General features: G+C 38.1%; 1 protein-coding gene and 1 long non-coding RNA gene across 2 annotated transcripts in view; one reads left to right on the top strand and one right to left on the bottom strand.

Annotated features, from left to right (window-relative positions):
• Positions 1-3203: 3203 nt before the first annotated feature.
• LOC311096618 lies at positions 3204-3855 on the bottom strand. Its single transcript, XR_014609064.1, has 3 exons — positions 3753-3855; positions 3433-3589; positions 3204-3334 (listed from the first exon to the last, which is right to left on the bottom strand). It is a non-coding gene; the product is annotated as an uncharacterized lncRNA (long non-coding RNA).
• Positions 3856-9697: 5842 nt separating this feature from the next.
• Positions 9698-26322, top strand: part of LOC311095714 (LIM and SH3 domain protein 1-like) — a 178790-nt gene continuing 162165 nt past the window's right edge. Inside the window, exons 1-2 of the mRNA XM_084134394.1 lie at positions 9698-9916; positions 17635-17729. Of these exons, the coding sequence (XP_083990520.1) occupies positions 9848-9916; positions 17635-17729 (164 nt within the window). The 5' untranslated portion in view covers positions 9698-9847. The remainder of the gene's footprint in view (positions 9917-17634; positions 17730-26322) is intronic.

Genomic DNA, 26322 nt, shown 5'->3' with positions numbered 1-26322 from the left:
CACGCCTTTGAATCACGTGACAAGCCTCAAAGACATTCCAGATACTCCACACACACACACACACACACACACACACACACACACACACACACACACACACCCCCACCCACACACACACACCATTCATGGAGCTTTTCAGAGAAAAGTACCCCTAAAATGTTTGATATGTATTCCTTTGTTTCTCAAGTGTCTTCACATGCCATAACGGAAATACTGACAATTTTATTGTGTGTTAAATCAAACTTTATTTGTGTGTAATTATGCATATGAATGTAACGTTATGTTTTTCCTACCTTTACCTGTCATCCTTGGTATCTGTCTGACCGTCCTGTTTTAATTCAACCAGTCACACATAGGAGATTGCAGTAAGATGTATTGTTCTGTGTGTACAATCTTAAGAGGAAATATGAATTCTTTCTCTTATAAGACATATGGTCAAGGTAGGCGTATCTTCTTCACACAAAGAAACTTTTTCCCGCTTCAGATCAGAAGATCTGATTTGCTGTTGTCCCAAAAAGAGGGCGTAAACAGATGTCTTTTAAAAAGAGACCTCCACTTCTCGCTCTCTCTCACCTCTCTCATCTCTTACCCTGATCTCTCAGCCCGCTCGCTCTCACCCTTCCTCCTCTTCTCCCCGGCTTCAAGGAACATCTGAAGAAGGCTCCGGCCTTCTCTCTCGAACGAACACATGTTCGAGTCGTAGCTGCCGTTTTTGCAACTAAGATATATATGTTTGCCTCTTCCTTCACGGGAGATGAATCTTATTTTCCGGTAAACGTTACATTCAGTGAGCCTTTTAAGCTTCCCGCGACACCGGAAGACGCAGCAGAAACAGGACACCGTCCGCGCTTTCCTGCCTCTCAGCCTCACCCGAACAGAGAACAAACTTGCAAGTATATTTATATCTGTCTAAAAGCTGATTCCAGGTGTCTCGTGAAATTAGGTTCTGTATGTAATAATTACTAGCTTTTCCCTTCTCTCTATATCCTTCTTCCTTTCTTTCTTTCATTCATTCTGATCACGCATGTTCTTGTTTGGTTAAATGTTTGTTTGTTTTATTGTTTGCATTTTTACGTACGTTTATATTTGTAGCTCATATAATCTCTCTAGTTTTGCATTTATTAAAATCCATTTATACTTTTCACTGTCTCTGTGTTTGAAAACCCACCTTATAAAGTCAATGAAATTAAAAGATCTAATTAAGCTACAAGCTCGATATTATAGACTACCTTGAGTAGTTTTTAATTCATAAACTCAGAAAGTTTGATGTTCGTGGCCAGAAGATAAAACTTTCTTGGAGTTTGTAAAGGGATACCCCTTTTTAACTGTGATAATCTCACATTTATTCGCTGGACGAATGACTGATGACCAGACCAGTTACAGAACAAGGTAATCTCGATAATTGATAAAGTAAATGTACATGCGACTTATGAATTATGACCATGAGTTATGATTATTAATATTTCCAAAATTCCCTATATCTTTGAGCTAATTCGCATTTACCCAGAGTCGTTTATGTTACAACTGTGTGGAAAAATGTAATCATATGCTTTAAAAAAAACCCAAGTGGTTTTATTTATTTTAAAGTTTAAGCTTGAGTTAGCAAACTGTACTTTTTATATAATTTATGTAATAAATAGAACCTTATTGTAAAGTGTTACTGATTAGTTATACACCGATTCAGACGTCTCCTGAGTTCACTGTTGGAAAGATCAGTTGTTTTAACCATTCATTAAAATGAATCGGTTCAAAGGAGTCATTAGTTCACGAACTGGACGTGTCATGCGCGTTGTGTGATTATCCCAGCAGTTAGGACATGGACATCCAAGATTTGTGTCAACACAGAAAACATTTCATTACTGGATAGTTTTTTTCGTTTAATTAAAGTGTTGTTTTATGTCAGCTGAATGCCCGGAACGCTTTTCAGAGAAGATAACAACTTTAGCACAATTCACACAGTAATTCAGGAAAAAAAAAAATCTCTGAATGCTCCACATGAAACTTTGGTCTTCCGACCTTTTACCACCGTGTCGATTTATTTTGATTAATATGTGCGAGGGAGAGAGAGCAAGACAGCGCTTAGTTTGGAGACGATGAAGTCTTGTTTACACAGAGAGTGTGCGCGCGCGCGCGACCGTCTCTCTCTCTCTATGTTCGTTCTTTCAGTTAAACATGCGCCCTGTCACAAACGCAGCCGTTCATCTACATTAACTCACCGATCAAATAAGACTTTGGCGGGACAAAAAATCACTTTGGCGGGCGCTAAAACAAGTTCAATGCAGGAAAATTCATGCGTGATGGTGCGTTCTATTATGGTCAACGAACCGACTCGGACCTCGGATATGACGTCACTTCCACACTTCAAGCGTTCTGGTATGTTTTGCGCGTTCGAGTCAGAGAAAAACATGGACGCCCCCCGGAAAGCTGTTGCTATGGTAGCACTGGCCGAGTACCAGGCGCTCCAAAATAAGTATGTGCTTCACCTAGTAACTAGTTTACCTTCTGTTAGCAACGCTAACCACGTTAGTAACACCCGTTTGAAACAAGGCTTCATTCAGTATTGCACTCACAACAAGACCGATTCCCATACCCACAGGCAGTGATACGGACGCAGTAAGGTATTGCAGTAATACGACGAGTGATTACAATTTAAACAACGTCATTTAAACAACCAAAGCGGTACAAAAACAATGAAAACAAGTCACACAGGGCGCACCCATCTTGGATTCCGTATCGGAATTCTTGCTCGGTGTCCTCACGGTTGTCCAAACTTCTGAGCGGCAAAATCCGAGGAAAGGGGGCGTGTTGGTGCGTGTTGCTAGGCAACGTCTGTCTTCCTAGTCGGAACTCCGACACGGATAAATAATAGAACGCAGCATGAGTTTCCATTAGACTAGCACGGTAGCCAGGCGTCTCATCCAATGGCGACTGGCGAGCTCAGTTGACACTGTGTGCTTCAAGATTCAGACGCAAGTGCTAAGATTCCAATTGGCCAAGAGAAAAAGTGCTAAGATTCTGATTGGCCCAGAGAAATGTCAATTATAAGAATTATCCAATAATGTTTCGCAATTCTAGCCTGCATGGCAGTTACTGTGAGTAACAATATCCCCCCCCCCCCCCCCCCCAAAAAAAAAACTCTCCGGTTCTACGCGATTCACGTAAATGACCCAATTGACCAAGAAAACGGCGATTGTCGCCGAAAAGCGACAAGTTTGCAGGTGTGCAGAAGAGATGGAGGAGGTCGGGGCAGGCTTTGCTCGCTTGGCTGGCCATGAGGCATTCCGCTGTGCGGCTGGAGCAATAGATGGGTGCCACGTCAGAATACTTCCACCTGCTGAACCACAAAAGAAGTGTTACTTCAACCGCAAGCTCTTCCCTTCAGTGGTTCTCCAGGGTGTGTGTGATGGCAAAGGGAAATTTCTGGATATTTACATTGGCAACACCGGGTCAGTCCATGATGCCCTTGTCCTCCGGAGATCTCCAATGTACAAGGAGTCCCTATATCCACCAGCTGGCTTCTTTCTTCTTGGAGACGGGGGGTACCCATGTCTGCAGCATCCTCTCACCCTCATGACGCCATACCGCCAGCCTGTAGCGGGTAAGAATTCACAGAGAAAATTTTTATTGGATTTGTTACTTTGCATTTGAAACACTACATATATTTTTACATTACCTGTATTTTAATCATCAGGCCAAGTTGAAGCACGCTTCAACAAGCACCATGCCAAGGCCAGGAACATCATTGAGCGTACCTTTGGAATGCTAAAAACCCGCTGACGAGCCATCTTCCTGAGGGCTTTGGAGATTCGGCCTCTATTTGCTCCTAAAGTTATTGCAGCATGCTGCATCCTCCACAACCTCTGTCTCTTGACAGATGATATCCTGGAGGAGGAGGAGGAGGAGGAACTTCACGATGAGGATGAAGATCGGGGGAACGTTCCTGATGAGGATAGGGAGTTCTCAGGAAATAATCTCCGTGCCAGACTTGCTGCACAGGTGTCTGCCCCTGGAGAGCTGCCTGTATGTCTGAGGGAGCATGATTACGATTGAGGGGACAAACCTGAATGAATGCCCAGGGACAATAGATGCAAATTAGCTGCTAGCTAACTCTGTTGCAAAGTGTGCACTGTCCCTGTCAAATAAATAGTGAATAAATGAAAATGAAATGTAAATGAAAATGTTACCTTGAAAATTTTAATTTATTTGTATCATTATATTAGTTAGACTGTATAAATGTTTAGTTGATGAATAATTAAAAAATACTGTGTATATGGTCATTGACTGTTTTTTTAAGCACACCTAGCAGAATGGCAATGACAATAGAAAAAAATACCTATTAAATCATTCACCAACTATTTTAGTTGAAAAGAAACATGCCAAATTTGATGGCTGTCTACAAATATCAAAAAGAAGGCATGACTGTAAGATTTGCTTTCTTTTTTTAATTTTTTATTATTTGTCTTTCCTGCATATTACTACTTGATGTACTACAAATGTTTATTTAACTACCATCCAGACTGAAACTCAATTTCAAAAATATTTATAGAAGAAAATCCAATACAACAATCGTAAACCAAGAACATTACAAATAATACAGGCTATTTACAATTTATTTACAAGTCTCTCAAAGAGAGTCAAGTATCTCTCTGCCCTGTCAGAGGCTGCTCTTTCCCTCGCCTCTACCCTCGCCACTTCCTCCTGCTCTCTCTCCTCTTCCCTCTCTGCCTGCTCCTTCATAAATTCCAGGAGTGCCTCACTGACCCTGGCCCTCTTCCTTGGTGTCGGGTTGGCCCGTTCTTTGGGAGGGGCAGAGGACGGAGAGGTGACAACGCCACCTGTAGTGGCAGTCAGATTTGCTGACACTACCAGGGGCGGACTTATTGAGTGCTGCCCCTGGAGTGCAGCATCCATCTGACTGTACCACTGCCAGGTAGCAGCAGTCACCCCACCTGCCTCCACCCCTTTCCCTGTTGGAGGATCCCTAAGTTCCTAAAAAAATAATGTATAAATGAAAACGGTGAAAACTGTTATTGAACATATTTGTAGTCCCAAAAAGTTTCCACAGTTTGAATGGTTTCACAAATGTTTGTTGCAATGCTATCCTGTATAAATTCCCTTCATGTCAAGTTATTTTAAGTTAACAGTTATTTTAAGATATCTTGCAATAATGATGGAAGTTAAAATACTGATGCCAAACATATAATATTAATTTTCTACACAGAAAAAAATAAAGTTGGGATATGTTGTTTAGTTTACAATTTCCTAAAAGTGTTTGATAACGCATGTCCTTGCCCTATAATACTTGAACTCCACTTGTAAAAATAATTGCATATTAACTTGGTAAATCTAGCTTAACCCTCTGGGGACCACAAACGCGCCCGCGCGTTTTGCTCGTTTTTTTTTTTTAGCAATGAAAATAAACACTAAATGCTCTGTTAATTTTGATCTTTCATTTTCGTGTAATACATCAATCGATCCTGTTCAGTTTCTATTTTTTTTCTGTATACTCACAATAAAAATAAAGTGTTTTGCTTTTTGACAAATAAAGAAAAATTAACATGATGCGATTTCTGCCTTCTCTCTGTCAGTAAACTCCCATTTGAAACGCGTTCGAAAATGATCTATAACTCCGCGAAAATTCAGTCAAACAGGCAAACAGACCCACGGGCATAAAGCTTGAGATCGCATCTTTTAAATGAAGTCATTTATATAAAAAACAAATATTCTCAGCTTCTGTAATCTGTATAAAAAGAGAGCGACTCCTGTCGAGCTCATTAGGAGCTCATTCACAGTAATGTGACCACTCCCCGGAGAGCGCGTGCTATTCAAACGCAAATTCTGAGAACTATTTCAGAGCTGTGAAATGCCCACATCAGCTGTAAACAAAGCGCGTCGCGACTCCTCGCGAGTGAGACATTATAGCCTACCTTATGGAGAAAATATTCCTCAGAACAGTGCTGATGAGGAGCAATATCTCCTGAAATGAGGAGCAGATTCCGCTGAGGAGTGAGGTAGGCTGTTTTCTTTTCTCACGTGTGGAATAACGTTATGGAATAACGTTAGTGTAGGCCTATGTAAACCGCAAAAAGATGAATCGCATTTCTATAATATGACTCGCCTTTCTGTGAGATGAATGAAGGGGACATATTTGTAAAGACTGTTTAGCCTAAATATGAATCGCGCGTCTGTGTGTGAAAGAATAAACTGCTTTGCTATAGCCTACTGAGATGAGTAAAAATCGACTGGAATATGTTGAAATAAAATGTATTTGTATAAGCAACGTATTAAACTGCAAAAAAAATACTATTTTTGTCAAAAATAAATTCATAGACTAAGATGTTAGATGTTCCAATGTTGGCTATATTCAAACTAATGAATACATATGATAAAATGTAGGCCTATAATCTTTTTTTTTTTTTTTTTTACAAAGAAAGAGTACACTTGAAATATTGTTGAAATTGTAATTATTGTTGTAATTGTAACATTTTGAATAAAATAGCAAAACATATTTACAAGAGAGATGTAAGCGAAATCTTAAATGGTCAATATAAGTCTTCTTCTAAATACATCTTTTGTCCTTGCATTGTGGCTCAGTCAGTTTCACACCTGAGTGAATGGCTCATTATACAGAGTGGGTGGGACATTCATAATCTAAGGTGTAAACTACTCCTCCCCCTCGCATATTGGCTTTCCAAGCAAAACCTGTTTTACACCATTTAAATCAATGTATTTTTTTTGTGAACGATAAAGCAAGACTATTTTTACATCATTTTGAAGCTAGAACTCAAAGGGACAACATCAATTAGTCAAAAGTCTTGTGGACACATATTTAATATGTGTTTTGTGGTCTTAATTCAGCAACTTTCATTTTAATTTTTTTCAATAACCACGCATAAACGTTATTCTCTTAAAAATACAAACATCTACATACACGTTGCTCGCATATTATGGTAGCCCTGTTTGTGCTATATAGAGTGAATTTACACCTTTGCCATTAACATGTTTATAAATAACTGAAAAAAGCACAAATGTCAAGGCATGTCAGAACATCTCAAGGACCCCAAAAACAGCTTGGTCCCCAGAGGGTTAAATTAGTCCCACTACATTACTGAAAAAGAGATTAAATGGTAGGTTACCTTGTATTTTTCCTTGAGGTTATTCCATTTTTTCATAGCTTGTTTGGCTGTGATAGCCAGGTCAGACTTGTTCACAAATACTCTGAAAAAAGCAAAAAGAAGAGAGGACAACTTAAACACAATTACTAATATTACTACTAACAATAATTATTATTTGTATTACTGTCACTCCTCTACTCCCTGCATGCATGTACTATCATACACTTAAGTGCAATACTGCCTCCATATAACTTTCTGCATTCATATCATAACCAAATCATAAATGTCACTATTTATTTTGCTTGTCACTAGTATTTTGCAGTGTTTCATACCACACTACAACCCACTTTAAATCACATCTATTCAACAGACTAAAATGTAACTTACACAACTTCTTTGATTATTAGTTTTATATTTGCTTTCTTAGCTTTAAAATATTTATTTGTTTTCTTTCATTTTGGTGCATAAAACTCTTCTGACAGGCTGGCAGACACAACCAAACACACCAATCGACCAACTACCCCTAGCGTACAAACCTTTTTATATAACAGTCTGTAGTACAAACACAGATTATGCATAACGTTACTCACTCCCATGCATTTTTGGAGGAATTCCTCCGACCAGTGAAGAGAGCCTCGTTGGCCGCTTGCCATGCAATTAATGCAGCGGTTTCCTCAGATGTCCCTTGGTTTCAATTAAAATGTTATCACATTATTCAGAAGGCAATTACATAATAACAGCGGTACGAAAAGTAAAACTTTCTTACAGTTGTGGGTCTGGCTTTCTTCTGCCATTATTGCTCTGTCGTCTGCTGTCTCTTGACTGTGGGGTAAAACGAGTCTGTGAGCTGCTAAAGCTAGCAGGCGCTTACGGAGATTCTCACTTCCGAAAACGTTTGAGCACATTTTCGATTCACCATAAATTTTCGTAAAAATGCCAATATTTGAAATATTGGCAAAACAGTTGATTTCTCGCATCAAATGTTCTCAGAAGTGAATTTAGTGATGAAATAGCGTACGAAATTGTAGAAAAACGACTTACTTGTATTGACTGCCTCTCCTCCTTCTTCGAATGCCGAAATGCATGCTGGGATATTTCAGCCGTTAAGTTCACACAAGTTACCAACCGATGCTTCCTCGGTAAAATGGGCGTGTCAAGAACACTTCCGGGATTTTTATCAGTTCTTGCCAAAATGCAAACTTGTGTATTGGGACAGTACTTGGGCAGCGACTGATGACGTTTCACAAGTCCACAAGAACACAAGTACAGACAAGAACGCATATTGAGAAACGGCCATTCTCTGATTGGAACCAGAGAATGTCTAATATGGCGAGAAGTTTCACTCTCACTACACTTCCGGCTTCTGAACTGGTTGCAGTTCCACTCTGATTCCATATGAGGGCGCTCACAGGACGAGTGCAGAATGAATGGAGGTCAATGGAGCTATACCAATAAAAATCCACTTTTCTCAGGATATAATTTTTTGTTTAGTAATTTGAATGTTGTATTCGAAAGGAGATGCAAAGAAATTACACATTGCTGGGTGTTAGATTTTTTAGAGTCACTTATTTGCTTTAAAAAGTCTTTCAAAATGTCAATGACGTCAGAATGCTGACGTCATTAGCAGAATGCTAGCGTGTTATGGGCAACAACAACTCAACCTGTAAGAAATCAAAACGACATAAGTACTCGTTCATTCAACTTTCGACCTAAAACCCATGTTGAACTTGCAAAATCTACAATCAGATCTGAGATTTCTCAACGGCAATCGGGTGAAAGAGACAAATTTAGCCGTCTAGCCCCATTGACTCCCATTCATTCTGCACTCATGGCGAGCGCCCCCAGTGGAACTCTGGTGGAACTACAACCAAAATTCGGTACAATAGGGCTTAATAGGGAGTGGGCAGGCTCTCCGTAGACGGGCTCTGTTGGAACTCTCCAAAGGCATAGCGCGCAACACTGTTAAGTGTCCCACTTAACAAAACACCTTAATTGATAGTTCCTAACCACAATAACATTGCATGACTCACTTATAAAATGAAACCGAAAGTCTTTTACTTCATAGGAAAATAGTTTTGGGAAGTTCATCATATAAAAATAAAATACAATTAATATTTCTCTCTTCCCAACTTTGCTAATACGTCTATGTATAGACACACACACACACACACACACACACACACACACACACATATATATAGCCTACATGAATAAATGTGGGAATAAATAAATAAATGAAAAAATAAATAAATGTGGCAAAAATACAATTATACAAAAATGAGGAAATAAAAGTATAAATACACCCTTACATTTCTTTGTTTTTTTATTTATGTATTTTTTTTATATATTAGTTTGTTTTACATTTCATAGTATATTTATTTATTTATTATTTTGTCAGCTTTTGAATTGTATGCCATAACGCGCATCACAGTCTGTGAAAACTGAAAGAGTTCGCTACGGCCGGATTTGTGCGCCGGTTCAATCGATTCATGGAAAAGATCCGACTCAAATAAACGATTCTTTTATGAATCGGACATCGCCACTACACGCGTTCGTGAGGCGTGGTTTAGGAATAGGAACGCGTCCATTACAGAGCGTTTAGTTGGCTGTGACAGCGCACGGTGGCATATCAAACATCCTCTTCCGTGTATTTTTTGGTCCACTATATAGATCGATCAGTGTTTTTGGCCAATTGCTTTAGAACCATTGAAACCAAAAGCAAGCTGACCATCATGAACCCGTTCTGTAGCAGATGTGACAAGATTGTGTACCCTACAGAAAAAGTAAATTGTTTGGACAAGGTGAGTGATGCTTATGGTTGTCTTAATACAATAAATTTGTATTGAATAATGATTATCACATCGTGCGCGCAAATCATACACATAAGTTTAAACATGTTTTGCCTAATTTATCACTGAGTTGGCTTCACTTTTCAACTTCCTGTATCAACACATTGCTATAAACGAAACAAACGTTTCAGACTTAGGTAAAGTTGGTTTTATATTCGCACATTCGCACTTTTTTGTTTACTGTCTCAATAACAAGCGCAATAAAGCACATTTTTGCAAAATAAAAGCAGCTACATGATCTTTAGGACAAAGATGGTGAACTACAACACTCCACAATCGATCAAAATGGGCAAATATTGTTTTAATGGCATACATGTTCACTGAACATTCAATGTGTGTGTTAAAGAAGATTAGGGACCGTCTAAAAAGTGATATTTTTTTTGTGTGCAAACAGACAACTACATTTTTGCAAAGTACAGATGTACCAGCAAATCTCTCACATTATGTGTTCTAATGCTATTGATTGTACTTTAGCAACAATAAAAAGTGCATTATAATGATTGTATTTAGGAAACCTGCCTCACTGTACATAATGTACATAAATATTTTTAGAATAAAATTACATTAATTCACCAAAGGGATTTTTTTACTATCCGAAGGTTGCAGCATGTTCCTAGTGACCACACTGACTTACTACAGGTGAGATTTTGACAAAAACTCCCTTACTGTACGTACAGTTGACAAATATGTTTTTTAAAAAATTACTGTAATTCACCCTAAGTATTTTTTCGTGTTCCAAAGGCTGTAGTGCTTTCCTACAGACCAGACTGACTTACTACAGGTGAAATTTTGACAAAAAGTCCCTTACTGTACGTACAGTTGACAAATATGTTTTTTAAAAAATTACTGTAATTCACCCTAAGTATTTTTTCGTGTTCCAAAGGCTGTAGTGTTTTCCTACAGACCAGACTGACTTACTACAGGTGAAATTTTGACAAAAACTCCCTTACTGTACGTACAGTTGTCAAATATGTTTTTTTAAAAATTACTGTAATTCACCCTAAGTATTTTTTCGTGTTCCAAAGGCTGTAGTGCTTTCCTACAGACCAGACTGACTTACTACAGGTGAAATTTTGACAAAAAGTCCCTTACTGTACCTACAGTTGACAAATATGTTTTTTTTTTTAAATTACTGTAATTCACCCTAAGTATTTTTTCGTGTTCCAAAGGCTGTAGTGTTTTCCTACAGACCAGACTGACTTACTACAGGTGAAATTTTGACAATACCTCCCTTACTGTACAATTATCAGATATGTTTATGTAATGAGCATATTATTACATATGTTTATTACATATGTTTATGAAATAAACTGTAAATCACCTATAGTGTTTTTTATATATATCCCAAAGGTTGTAGTACTTTCCTAATGACCAGACTGACTTACTACAGGTGAAATTTTGACTATAACTCCCTTACTGTACGTACAATAATCAAATATGTTTATAAAAAAATTACTGTTATTCCCCTAAAGTATTTTTTCATGTCCCAAAGGCTGTAGTGCTTTCCTAGTGACCAAACCGACTTACTACAGGTGAAATTTTGACAATACCTAATAATACTGTTTTACATAATAATATAATACTGTAATTTTTTTTGGTTTGTTTAAGGTTGTAGTACATTAATAGGGGCTACATTATTATTAACAGTAGTGACTGAACCTGTACGCATTGGTGCAGCAAATCTGACAGATAATGAACAGCAAGATCATGGAGGCATTCAAGATACTGTACAGTGCACTGTTTTATTTCTATTATCTTTCTAATTGTTCATGGAATACCACTGGGATTATACATAAAAGTTGTAATTAATTCCTTGTGGTTAGAGTAATATTTCAATTTCACCTCTTCAAAATTTTGCTGTTGTTGATCCTCTCTTGGTTTAAGTTGTTCTTATATTATCATAAACCCTTTAACTGATTGTTTTGTCAAGTACTTTTTACTTTACTATATTTTCGTTTAGTGAAGTGGCGTAAAAGTTTAAGTAAAACAAATGTGTGTGTTTGAATACAATTTTTTCAAATGTTTTCAGTCAGGACTACTTTGGGTAAACAAAAATATTTAAGCAATTGAACATGTTATTTAATAGTTATTCATTGCATTATGTAATTGGTTAACACACATAACTATAACTGTTAGTGGTTTGTTACATAATTAATCCTTGTCATGTTTACCAATGTGAACAGTGCCAAAGATGGTACCCAGTGTATGCTGCACTGGACTATTACCAGACAAGCTACCTGGAAAAGATTCCCAATGGTTGTGCTCACTGTGTACCTTAAACAGTGGAACATCATTAAAGAATATCTGCTGAAACTTCTGCTTTATTGTCCTTGTTTCAATATGGATTACCACTGTATATCTGTATTTTGGGACTTACAGTTAAAGACCCAAGGACCAGATAGGATTTATTAAGACCAGGCGTTAGAAGTGCAGTCAATTAAGACAAGAGTCAGAATTATAATAAATTAAAGGAAATTTTACTGAAGATAGTTTGCAGTTTCATCAGGCAGAAGTCAGCTTCAAGAATCACAAGGAGTGATTACTCCAGTGATCAAAAGTAGGCCGCTTCCCCTTACATTTACAAAAATCACAGCAATTATACCCTTCACCAAGGTCTAAGCTTTGTCATTGCTTCAGGTTGAATGATTCTGATTGGCTAATAAATAATCACACATTTTCTACACATAGATAGACTGAAGCATATCTCCATCAATTATGCGGCTGACATTCGGACCCTGAATTTAGGCACGTCGTGACCTTCCACACTTGTAGTGATTGTAATGAATAGTAATTGGACCAATTTTTGAGTCTGTAGAACCAACTCTATAGCGCCACCACCAGTTCAAAAATTCCACATTAAAAGGGTTATAGCTTTTGAACCCTTTGATGTAGATGTGAATGTAAATAGATGTCAAATGAAACGTAGTACACCTGATTCCACTCATTATGGTGATCACAATCAATATCTTACATTAAGACTCTGCCCATTACAGTAGTGGCCATTTTGAAAAGTACAGTGTTCAATTTTTTGTGCTGCTACTCATTCAAATTTTGTTCAATTTTTACGAAAATTGGCTCAGATGATCTTTGGACCGAGCCACACAGAAGTGACTGAACAGATTTTTGATTTTTGCTACCGTTCCCGATATATTTTTCTCGAAATTTGACCTGTATTTGTTGCCTTATGGTAGTTAGCTTAGCATGCTAATTGGTTAGCATGAACCATTCCGGTTGTGGGTTTGAATGCTGTGTGGCACATTCCCAGATCGCAAGAGGTATTGTGGCCTTAAGTGGTGGAAAAGTTGCTTCTGTTCCAGACATGGTGCCTATATGTGAACGAACTCGATAAATACAACATGCAGCAAATTTATACAAAAATTATTCATTTTGAATTGCTTCTCACTTGAACTATTGGACCTTCTTCATCTTGCCAAAAACGCAACTTCCCAGTGGGACAATGATATGAGTGACAGGTATCTGACCCAGAGATAATGGGTTCGAGCCCCACGTGGCATGATTTTAAAAAATTGTGTGTAATGTTGTGTCATGTCGATTCCTTTATTATTCAACGTTGTACTAATCTTTCTTCCTCTTAATGTATGTCTTGTTCATTCTATGTTCATTCTCATCTGAACTTCTGTTCATTTTGAGTTCATTTTCACCTATACTTCTAAACCAGCTCTTTTTTCTTGAATTTCTGCTGTTTTTACTCTTCCTGCTCTTGCTGCTGCTTCAGGGGCTTGGCCCCGTTTCGCTGCTTGCAGCTATATTTCCACTTGTTCCTTAAACTGTAACCAAGAATACTAACACACACAGACACAGTTTCTTCAAGATTGGATTTGGTGAGAAGGAGAGTCTTCTCAAAACATTAATATAACATGTTATTTATCTCAAGGAGAGGATACTTTAAATCTAACTGTAAAGTAAAGACTTTAACTAAGAAATGGTCTCTCAACTATAGGTTTCAATGACTCCTGAGACCATTGCTATCAGGGTAGCCTAGAAAAGCAGATGGATGTAGTGACACCTGTTAAAGAAGTCCATATTTCATCTCTGGAAGCCAGGCTAAATGAGCAAGCACTGTTACTGCATTCCTGGCATGGGCCAGACCCTTATGTTACACCTCAGATATCAAATACAGACATTTAAAGGATACATGAAATAACATTTTCGATAATCACACTGATAATTTCTATAACAAAGTAAAATCTCATAAGCCTAGAGAAGTCATTCAACTCATTTGATATATAGAAGGAAAACTATTGATTAATACCTTGATTATAATCACTCATTAGATATACATTGAAGCAGCAGTGTGTTTCAGAATCCACTTCTTCAGGACTTCATAACAAAAACTTAACTTGAATAATTACAATAAGGGTGTTGCTTATTTATAACATTGAAAATATTATTAACCTAAAATATCTGCTTTTTTAATCAATGAAAGAATTGTGTTGTACAAGGAACAGCAGTTCTAATACATACTTTTACCTAATACATTTATCAAAGTTAATTGAGTAGAGTGATCACTGGGAACATACTATAACCTTTGGAACATGAAAAAAGGAGAAATTACAGTAAATTTTTAATAATAATATGTTTGTACTATACTTACAGTAAGGTATTGGCAGTATTTAACATGTAGTAAGTCAGTCTGATCACTATGAAAGCACTACAACCTTTGGAATATCTAAAAAACACTAGGTGAATTACTGTAATTTATTTCTAATTAATATTTGTATACTGAACGTACAGTAAGGGAGGTATTGTCAAAATTTCACCTGTAGTAAGTCAGTGTGGTCACTAGGAAAGCACTACAGCCTTTGGAACATGAAAAAATACTTTAGGGGAATTACTGTAATTTTTTCTTAAACTTATTTGTTTATTGTACGTACAGTAAAGGAGGTATTGTCAAAATTCCACCTGTAGTAAGTCAGTGTGGTCACTAGGAAAGCACTACAGCCTTTGGAACAGGAAAAAATACTTTAGGTGAATTACTGTATTTTTTTCTTAAACGTATTTGTTTATTGTACGTACAGTAAAGGAGGTATTGTCAAAATTCCACCTGTAGTAAGTCACTGTGGTCACTAGGAAAGCACTACAGCCTTTGGAACAGGAAAAAATACTTTAGGGGAATTACTGTAATGTAATTTTTTCTTAAACTTATTTGTTTATTGAACGTACAGTAAAGGAGATATTGTCAAAATTCCACCTGTAGTAAGTCATTGTGGTCACTAGGAAAGCACTACAGCCTTTGGAACAGGAAAAAATACTTTAGGTGAATTGCTGTAAAAAAATTTTTATTAATATTTGTATACTGAACGTACAGTAAGGGAGGTACTGTCAAAATTTCAAAATTGACTAAGTCAGTCTGGTCAGTAGGACCATACTACAACCTTTGGAACATGAAAAAAATCCCTTTGGTGAATTACTGTAACTTTTACATAAAACATATTTGCATACTGTATGTAGCCTACACAAAAGTACACTAAAGCAGTCTAGGTGAATATGCAGCAAATATCAAACCTGAAACTATTTCTACCCTGGTTGGCAACTTTATTTTTTTATTTTTTTACTTGACTATGTTCATGGTGCTGTCCACGTATGTGGTGCTGTCCACGTATGTGGTCCTGAAGGTCCTAAATGATCAAGTCTGCAACTTGGATAAAGTTGATTTTATATTCGCGGAGTTCCGCGTCCAATATCTCGTGAGCTGAATATTGTTACTACACAAATAACATTGTTTTAATATTTAAATCTTCCTCAAAACGAGCTTTCCTTCGGGTTTGCACTTTGCAGATGGTCCCTTCTTAGCAGCCTGCGCATAGAGATCAATGTATTTTGTCCAGTGCGAAGGAAAGATCGTTTTGAGGAAAATTATGTTGTAGCTTCTGGTGTTTTATCTGTAGTTATATGTGATAGGTGTTTTCTGTAGCAACAACGTTTAGTTCACGAGTTATTGAACGCGGAAGTCCGCGAATGTGCGAATATGCGAATATAAAACCAACTTTGTACTATTCAGTAGGCTAACTTACATATAGATGCATACTTCAACATGCTCGGGATTTTTCTAATAGTGTTGGAATACAACAATCATTTGTAACGAGCGTGTGTTTTATTACATGATCTTGATTGATTTCTATTATTTATCTTAACTGTTTAAGAAAATACGTAGGCGTAGCCTTGTTAGCGGTTTACATTCGATGTATTTTAAAGGCCTGTTGGGGCTAGTTAATTGTCCATAAATCAATTAAAGAGACTATTAGACTGTCAAACGGTACATAGACATTTTTTTATAAGGGTGTAATAGGACTGATGACTGTCTTGTCAGTTTTGGCTTCTTATGACCCCCTGGCATATAGGCCTAAACTGCATTGCACATTTCTTTCAGTTTTATTCTTACTATATTAAGTGGACATGCTATTGTGGTTTGTTTTACGGTGTCAGCTTATATCTATTTTTAATATACTCTGGTTGATGACACCACATCCTTTCCGGATGTCACCTGCAGGCCATGACATGTTTGGTGCATGTGATGCATTTAAACTAAAGGTTGGTGGTTATTTTGAGGGGTTTTGTTATTGCGGAAAGCAACATATTGTTAGGACACATGTAGCTGACTTTGTGGTAGATAGATATGTTTTTTTTTTTTTTTCTGTGAAAGGCATTGACTTGATCAAAAGTGACAGTAAATAATTTACTTTTTTTTTTTTTTAAGGATCGCTGATATGCAATTAGAAAATAAATTGCCTAAAGACGAGCACAGTTGAAGTAAAATTATGCATGACTTTCTGGCTGTAGATGAAGAAGCGTGGTCTAAGTGACTGCACTGCCAACAATATCATATTAATGGGAGTCCAAATGTCTCTGAGGTGCTTTATCGAGCATTGCAAATGTGAAAGTATTGTGTTTATGTAGGCTATATAGGACCACTTCCTCTGCAGTGTCCTGGATTCTGGTAAAACTGCAGAGTATTTGCTCATTTATTAACCTTTGTGCTGGTGTTCAGTTGTCAATGTGGTTTTATTTCAGACATTTCAGTGATGACATTGAGAATTGGATGCTCTTTTGCGTCCAATGTTTGTCATTGAATAAAAACAACAGATGTGGAAGAACTTTGCCAAATGATTGACTAGTATTAATGCCACTGATGTAGAAATTATAGGTCTTGGAAAGTCTTATTAAATTCAGTGAAACCAGTAGGATCAGTCTGAATTTTTGCTCATTAGAAATACAAATACGATGTCAAAGTTTCTTACAGTGAGATGAGCTATTCAGGTATTGTTTAATACAGAGGCGAAGGTTTGAAATAGAGTCTTTATTTGCCACACAACTGGTCTTGGTGGAATTTGTTAAGCAACAATGCATAACATCACCATCTTAAAATACAGGGAAGTCCCCCTGTAGCAACTTGGGGTTAAATGCCTCACTCAAAATCACAATGGTGATAGCTTGTTTTGAACAAAACATTTTGGTTATCTGATCATTAACCACAAGGCTACACAATTACAATCTAGAGATAAGCATCTCTTATAAACTGGTGGATTCTCTATAAGAGTCCACTCTTAGCCTATAAGTATTTTTCTTGCACTGATTCCATCCTTCTCAGCATTCTAGTTATAGGCTACTCAATAAATGTGCCTTTTTCTCTTCTGTTCTTTCTTGTACAGTATTGGCACAAAGGATGTTTCAGCTGTGAGGTCTGCAAAATGACTTTGAATATGAAGAACTACAAAGGCTTTGACAAGAAACCCTACTGCAGCCAGTAAGTAAAAAAAAAAATCAGTCCTGGGTCCATGACTTTATTCAGAAATACATGAATTTATTCAGAAATGCATTAAAAATGCAATTCATAGAGGTCAACCGATTGATCGATTTTGCATATTAATCAGCACATATCTGATTGCTGGAATAATATCATGTTTTCATACAATTATAAAGTAATTAATTTGTTGACCAGATGCTGCATTAGTGGATAACAGCAGTATGTTTGCCGTTGAGGCTGAGAGGACACTAACATTACCTCTAGCGGGTAAAACAATGTGACAAAAACACACGTAAGTCCAACTCAAATGTTTAGTGTCATGATTGTTACCATCTGTTTGCATTCATTTATATCCAGCAGGTCACTTTTATGCATTCGTTATGCAGCAAAGTTGCATATTTAAAGCTAGTGACATGAGAAAGCAAACTGTTTCATCATGCAGCCGGCAGAAACATATAAACAAATCAGAAATGCAAATGCATTCTATTTCAGTTCAATTCTATTTCATGCAACTGATTTTCAGGTTTTTTTTATCATCACTGTAATAATTATTTATTTTTTTATTAGATAAAATAAAGTGTAAGAATATACATACAATATACATGTGTGTCTAATTTCAATGCTATGGCCTTTGTGTAGATATTTAAAAATGGCCATCTTTAAGCATGACTGCTTGGATTTATATGAAATGGTAACACTTTACAATAAGAGTCCATCTGTAACATTAAGGTTAATAAAAGTATTGTTCATTGTTAATTTCAACATTTACTTATACATTTTTAAATTTTAAAGTTGTTTCTCTTAACATTAGTTAATGCACTATGAACTAACAGGAATGATCATGGTGTGTATATATATATATATATATATATATATACATAATTTCAAAAGTTTGTTTTCATTCAGTATCCATTTTTAAAAACTATCGGTTGATTAATCGATTATCGATTAGCGTTGGCCAACCTAGTTATCATTATCTGTAAAATCCACTATCGGTCGACCTCTAATTCATATAGTGATTCAAATACTTCTTTACTTAGTGAAGATGTTTTCAATTTCTGAATTTGTTATATATTTTTAACTGTGTTGATATCATTATGAATAAAATTCTTAGTAGTTTTGCTTATTTTATTTTTTAGAAAAAATAAAAGGTGTCCTTTTTACATTGTAATAATTATACATACAAGTACTGAGTAATATTAATTAACATACTATAGGGTTAAGGTTAGGATTAGAGTTGTTTGTGGTTAGTTGGATGTAATTATGCATAATTTACTGTTATTATTATAGTAAGTACATGTAAGATGTGTAAAAAGGACACTGTAGAATAAAATATTACCAACTTTTGTTTTCCAAATCAGTTAAAGTTAAGATTTAGGGGTTAAATGTAAAATGTCATGTGGAATTACCCAAAAAACGAATATATATGAATAATTAATTCATGAAAAAAAAAAAAAAAATTATTATAGAAATATATCTAAATTAAAAGGTATTTGGAAAATGTCATTACTTTTTCATTTTACCCATTGTTGACTTTTGTTAAATGGTTTAAAAGTTTTCAAAACAATAGAAAACCAACATTAATATAAAGAGTACATTTCGAAGAACTTGGCAGATGTGTTTTAAACTAGATTTTTCTTTGTCATCTTTTGGCTCTTTTTGGACTTGACAGTCACTGCTCACCATTTACTAAATAAATAATACAGGTTAGGAACAACATGATGAGGACAGAATTTTTGTTTTTTGGAGTGAACTTTCTTTTTAAGCATTTATTTATATTTTGTCCAAATTTTGAGTGCACCACTATCTGCCAACATTCTGTTTTTGTGTTGTTGGCCACAAAAAAAAAAAAAAAAAAAAAAAAACTTTTGTGGAGGACTCTTGTAAGAGTTCTTGCTCATTTGAGGAAGCCTATGCCAAAACATTCACACTAAGCTGTTAGTGTGAAAGCCTGATATTTAAGCATTACTTTCATGTGGAAGTGAATGAAATATTCTTCCACAATAATACAATGTCCTACATTTATGTGGCTGTTTGCATAGGTCTTGTAAGTTCAAAAAAAGCACTCTTTGTGGGTGTGTTCTGCTTTATTTGAAACATACAAGACCACAATCATGTTTGTAGGCCTATTCTTTTTGTGTCAGGCAAACCAGACCAGTCTTGGTATTCTTTAGGTAGGCTCAGATAAGAAATGGTTCTTCAAGTGGCCATTCTTTCTGAGGTCACGCTCACCTGTGACTCATAGTGTGACTTTAGCTCAGTTAAACTGCCCAAAGAAGGTTTTGTACCCTTTCCCTGCAACACATTGAGCTTTATTTAGACAAGGCTATGAGGTTCACTTTGACCTCATTTTCAACTGATACATTTTGGGATTTGTCTTCAAGATGCTATACTGAGGTTGAGAAGTTGAAGGTTTTACACATCGTATGTGAACTTACTTATTCTGTTACTCAGACTTAAAGGGGACCTTTCATGCAAAATTCACTTTTACACTGTGTATGAATGCTGATGTGTTGTGTCCACAGTGTGTGTAAACAACCGACTTATAATGGTAAAAATCCACCCACTCCTTTATTTTTAAATAAACCCCATAAATCAAAAGCAGTGTCTGAAAATACCCTGCCCACCGAAGTTGTTCTGGCCTTTAGGGACGATGCAGTCTGAGGGGAGAGATAGCATGCTAGCGTCTATTCCACCTTAGGCATCGCCCCATATCTGTGCTCTTTGTGGCCAACTATTGAGGAATAGTGTCATGTTTGTGCACTGTGAACTCGATAGCAGACTAGTTTCTTCCACGATCTTGACACCTCGGTGTTGATATCAGGAAAAAATGGCAGGGCTCCACTAGGGACGGGCGATATGGACTTAAAACTACAGTATATCACAATATTCTCTGGTATTTATTGTGATAATGATATCAATGATGATATAAATATAGTACCATTTACCTCTGTTTTATGCTACAAGTGATAGCTGCATGCATTCTTGAGAGCCTCAGAAACACAAACATTGATCTAAAGTGAAATGTACCCATCATTAACCCTCTGAGGTCGGCAAACGCGCGGGCGCGTTTTGCTGGATTTTCTCCACATTGTAGCACTATAAACTTAAATTACTCTGTCATTTATGGTCATACAGAAAAAATAAATATAAAAAAAGAATCTGTGATATTTCTACTTTTGTATGTGTCCACTTACAATCAAATCAAAACATTGTGCTTTTGTAAAATAAAGAAAATAAACAGGGTGTGCGTTCTGCCTCTCCGTCGCGGTGAACTTTTTTTTCTTGAGCACGTCTATAAACTGAAACAAAACTCAGCGAATACTTGTCACACATTTATGAGCCATATACCTTTATAAACATTTAAGTGTGTACTTTTAAATGATCGGATTCAAAACGAAAACAAATATTCTCTGTTTAAGTAATTTGTATAAAACCAACAAGATGTCCAGCTTCTCAAACGCTTGCTCATTATATTTAATTTGGCCACGCCCACTCGCGCAAAAGAGATTCACATGCAAATCTCCACATGGAACGCAAACTCGCTCATTACCTCAACAACAAAACACCAAAACACTTCACTTTTCGTCGAGTTTGAGCTTACATTGGATTTACATCAGAAGAAGAAGAACGCGATTTGAAGACAAGAAAGATGTAAGGTAAGAAATTCTTACATATTAGTTTGTTATTGTTGCATAAATGTCACATTGCAGTTGAACTGTTGCTAGATATATGGGGAATATTATAATATTTAGACCCGTGTTTACTGTTACTGTGTTTGTGGATATCTGCTCAAACGTAGATATGTATATGGTAACCATAATGTTTTATATTTGAGCGCGATCGCGTTTGAATGCATCATATTTTGGATCGCGATCGCGTTTGAATGTATCATATTTTGGATCGCGATCGCATTTGAAAAGCAAAACGCACCAAACGGCTTCATGTTTTTACTATTATCTCATTTCATATCATCATAACGAATGGAAACATTTGAAGTAACATGATAATCAATATATTTTTCTCTAGCTTAGTTGTTACTGAAATCTTTTGGAAGATTTATACTGCTATAGGTTATTGTTATTATTATTTTATCCAGCACTGCGCATAGCTTATGCCTACAAGGCACAACAAACCTGGTGTTCATTATATTATATATTGTTGGAAACATTTGTGTGTGTGTGTGTGTGTGTGTATTCTGTGAATTTTAAAAAGCAATTTTAACCAGAAAAATCTAATATTTATTTCCAAAATCGTGCAGGCCTTTCTCTTGATATCAGTATGTTCACTTTTTTTTTTCAGGGCCCAGATGCCACTGAGTCCTGCCGACTTCAACATTCACATGAGTCTCTGTACATGAACATGGTAAAGTGAAAATCAAACACCTTGGAAATGAAAGGTATGTACAATGTTTTTAGGAATGGCACAAAGGTCTTTGTCTTTGGATCATTGTTTTCAATAAGTGCTTTTTTGGCATTTGTTGTGTATCTTTGGATTATGTTGTGTTGTAAATAAATCCAAACAATTTAAAAGCCATTCTTTTTTAAATCTCCTCATTTACAGTATTGTGCAAGGTTGCTCAGAATGACAGGGCCTGATAGCTCCTAATAGGGCCGTTAGGGGAGGGTCTTTGTCTTTCTCAGGTGTGAAAAGCTTACATATTAATGACCTCCGCATAGAGCTTTCTCACACAAAACCTGTCGTAAAAATTTTAAATCAATATATTGTCTTATCTGAATGAGCAGTCAGGGTGATTTTCACATAGTTTTAGAGCAAATATTCTAGGCTACGTCATACAATTTTCAAAAGTCTTGTGAAGAAATAATCAGTATGGGTTTCATGGCCTTATTTTAGTGAGAATTTTTTTTTGTATTTTCACAAACCACGCATAAATGTCATTATCTCAAAACTACAAACTTTTACATACATGCTGCTGATATATTATTGTAGCAGAGTTTGTGCTGAATACAGTGTAATTAGACTTTAGCCATGAAAATGTCACAAGTAACAGAAATAACCAGAAATGTCAGAGCATGTCAGAACACCTCCAGGGCCCAGAAAACAGCTCAGACCTCAGAGGGTTAAATAGATTCCTATAATATACCAATTACATAAAAGAATTAAAAAAAAATAAAAAAAATCCAAACACCAGCCCTTGCAGAAATGGAAAAGTTGCAGATATATACGTTTCTCCTGTAAAAGTGCAGATAATGTTTAAATAGTGCAACTGTACTGGAAAACATCACACAATACATCACACAATACATCACACAATAATTATAAATACATAATAATAATAATAATAATAATAATTCAAATAAATTACAAGTTTGAAATGTAAACACATATTCTGTATTTATTCATACTTTAATGGTGCAAACAGTGGCAAAAAATAGTGCAAACAGCAAATGTAACAATCCCTACCATCTCTTTAGAAAACTTTGTAACCGTGTATGAATGAAAACATATGAATGCATATTTGTCATTTTAATTGAACTTAGGCTGGTGGTGCTTAAGACATTGTTGGTCATTTAGTGTTTCTGTAAAAAAAAACTAACAATAATACTGATAAGATAATACTACTACGAAGTCTAATACTAAAAACAATATAAACCGCACGAAGGATTGATGAGCTGCTGGGTTCATGAATATTAATCACATTGTCTTTGTTCGCTGACCTAATCTATGCAGCCTAACATTGAATTATAGAAGTATGGCTGGGCGATATATCGGATGACATTGTTATGCGCATCTCGTCAGTAAAGCCGGTTCCTTGATTAGTAGTAAATCGCCATCACCTGCTTCCAGATGGAGCGGCATTTACTACACAGAGCCATAGTTCACTGACAAGCTGAGCCATATCGCATAAATTATCGCAGGCGATACGTCCGTGATAATTAACTTTCTTCACCACGACAGACCGGTACATCGACCGCATTACTGCAGAAGCTGCACCGATCCGTCTGTCAATCTCCCGTTCCATCCTTCCCTCACTCGTGAGCAAAACCCCAAGATACTTAAACTCCTCCACTTGAGGCAGGAACTCTCCACCAACCTGAAGTGGGCAAGCCACCCTTTTCCGACTGAGGACCATGGCCTCGGATTTGGAGGTGCTGATTCTCATCCCAGCCGCTTCACACTCGGCTGCAAACCATCCCAGTGCATGCTGAAGGTCCTGGCTTGATGAGGCCAACACGACAACATCATCCGAAGTGTGATCCCCCTGTAGTTGGAACACACCCTCCGGTCCCCCTTCTTAAAAAGAGGGTCCACCACCCCGGTCTGCCATCCCAGAGGCACTGTCCCCGACTGCCACGCGATGCTGCAGAGGCGTGTCAGCCAAGACAGCCCCACAACATCCAGAGACTTGAGGTACTCAGGGCGGATCTCATCTACCCCCGGTGCCTTGCCACCGAGGAGTTAAGGAGACTTAACTACCTCGGTGACTTAAGCTTGGGTGATGGACGAGTCCACCTCTGAGCCCTCAGCCTCAGCTTCCTCAATGGAAGACGTGACGGCGGGATTGAGGAGGTCCTCGAAGTATTCCTTCCACCGTCCAACGACATCCCCAGTTGAGGTCAACAGCTCCCCACCTCCGCGTTGGTAGGGAACTGCTTCCCCCTTCTGAGGCGCCGGACGGTTTGCCAGAATCTCTTCGAGGCCAGCCGATAGTCCTTCTCCATGGCCTCACCAAACTCCTCCCAGGCCCGAGTTTTTGCCTCCACAACCACCCGGGCTGCAGTTCGCTTGGCCTGCCGGTACCCGTCAGCTGCCTCAGGAGTCCCACAAGCCAACCAGGCCCGATAGGACTCCTTCTTCAGCTTGACGGCATCCCTTACTTCCGGTGACCACCACCGGGTTCGGGGATTGCCGCCTCGACAGGCACCGGAGACCTTACGGCCACAGCTCCGAGCGGCTGCTTCGACAATGGAGGTGGAGAACATGGTCCACTCGCACTCAATATCTCCAGCGTCCCTCGGGATCTGGTCTAAGCTCCGCCAGAGGTGGGAGTTGAAGATCTCTCTGACAGGAGACTCGGCCAAACGTTCCCAGCAGACCCTCACAGTACGCTTGGGTCTGCCGAGTCTGTCCAGCCTCCTCCCTGCCATCGGATCCAACTCACCACCAGGTGGTGATCAGTTGACACCTCCGCCCCTCTCTTTACCCGAGTGTCCAAGACATACGGCCGCAGGTCAGATGAAACGACCACAAAGTCGATCATCGACCTACGGCCTAGGGTGTCCTGGTGCCACGTGCACTGATGGACACCCTTATGCTTGAACATGGTGTTCGTTATGGACAAACTGTAACTAGCACAGAAGTCCAATAACTGAACACCGCTCGGGTTCAGATCAGGGGGGCCGTTCCTCCCAATCACGCCCCTCCAGGTGTCACGGTCGTTGCCCACGTGGGCATTGAAGTCTCCCATTAGAGCGATGGAGTCCCCAGTCAGAGCACTTTCCAGCACCCCTCCCAGAGACTCCAAGAAGGCCGGGTACTCTGCACTGCTGTTTGGCCCGTAGGCACACACGACAGTGAGAGACCTATCCCCGACCCGTAGGCGCAGGGAAACGACCCTCTCGTTCACCGGGGTGAACTCCAACACATGGCGGCTGAGCTGGGGGGCTATAAGCAAACCCACACCAGCCCGCCGCCTCTCACCATGGGCAACTCCAGAGTGGTGAAGAGTCCATCCTCTCTCAAGGAGTGTGGTTCCAGAGCCCAAGCCGTGCGTAGAGGTGATCCCGACTATCTCTAGTCGGAACCTCTCTACCTCACGCACAATCTCAGGCTCCTTCCCTGCCAGCGAGGTGATGTTCCACGTCCCTAGAGCTAGTTTCCGTGTCCAGGGATCGGGTTGTCGAGGCCCCCGCCTTCGACTGCCGCCCGATCCTCTCAGCACCGGCCCCTTATGGTCCCTCCTGCAGGTGGTGAGCCCACGGGAAACATCAGCCCTATATAGAAGTTTATTAAAGCTGCAAGCAGCGATGAAAGGGCCCTCGCACATATGCCACCACCACCCGGTGGCTTAAGGAAGACAGAGCAAGGTGGGCAATGTGCATTTAAGTAGGCAAATATAGGAGTATGTCAAAGTCAGTTACAAACTTTTCCTTTATTATGGTGATAATAGCATGCATTAGCACTTGGCTAAGTGTTGCTAGCATGTTTAGTATGTTTCTAGCATGTTTAACACATATTAGGCGTATTTTAGTATGTGGCTAGTACTGCATTAGTGTTAAATGTCACTTCCTGTTGCCAGTTGGTGGGGCTATGACTATAACTGAATATCACCATGTAGATGTGTTCAGGACTCTTATCAAACGTGAAGTTTGGGGCAGATTGGACATTGTATGCTTAAGTTACAACAACTTCCTTTTGCATTTATAACATGCTTTAGCACTTAGCTACGTGTTGCTTGCATGTTTTAGCATGTTTCTAGCATGTTGCATATTAAGTTTGGGGTAGATTGGACATTACATTCCTGAGTTACAGCAAATTCCTATTTAATTGCACTAATACCATGCTTTAGCAATTAGTTAAGTGTTTGCTAGAATTTGTTTAGCATGTTTCTAGTATGTTGCTAGCATGTTTA

This window comes from Abramis brama (genome assembly GCF_963993115.1).
Source record: "Abramis brama genome assembly, chromosome: 14".
In the NCBI taxonomy this organism is placed as follows: Eukaryota; Metazoa; Chordata; class Actinopteri; order Cypriniformes; family Leuciscidae; genus Abramis; species Abramis brama.
This window is presented reverse-complemented; position numbering and strand designations above follow the sequence as displayed.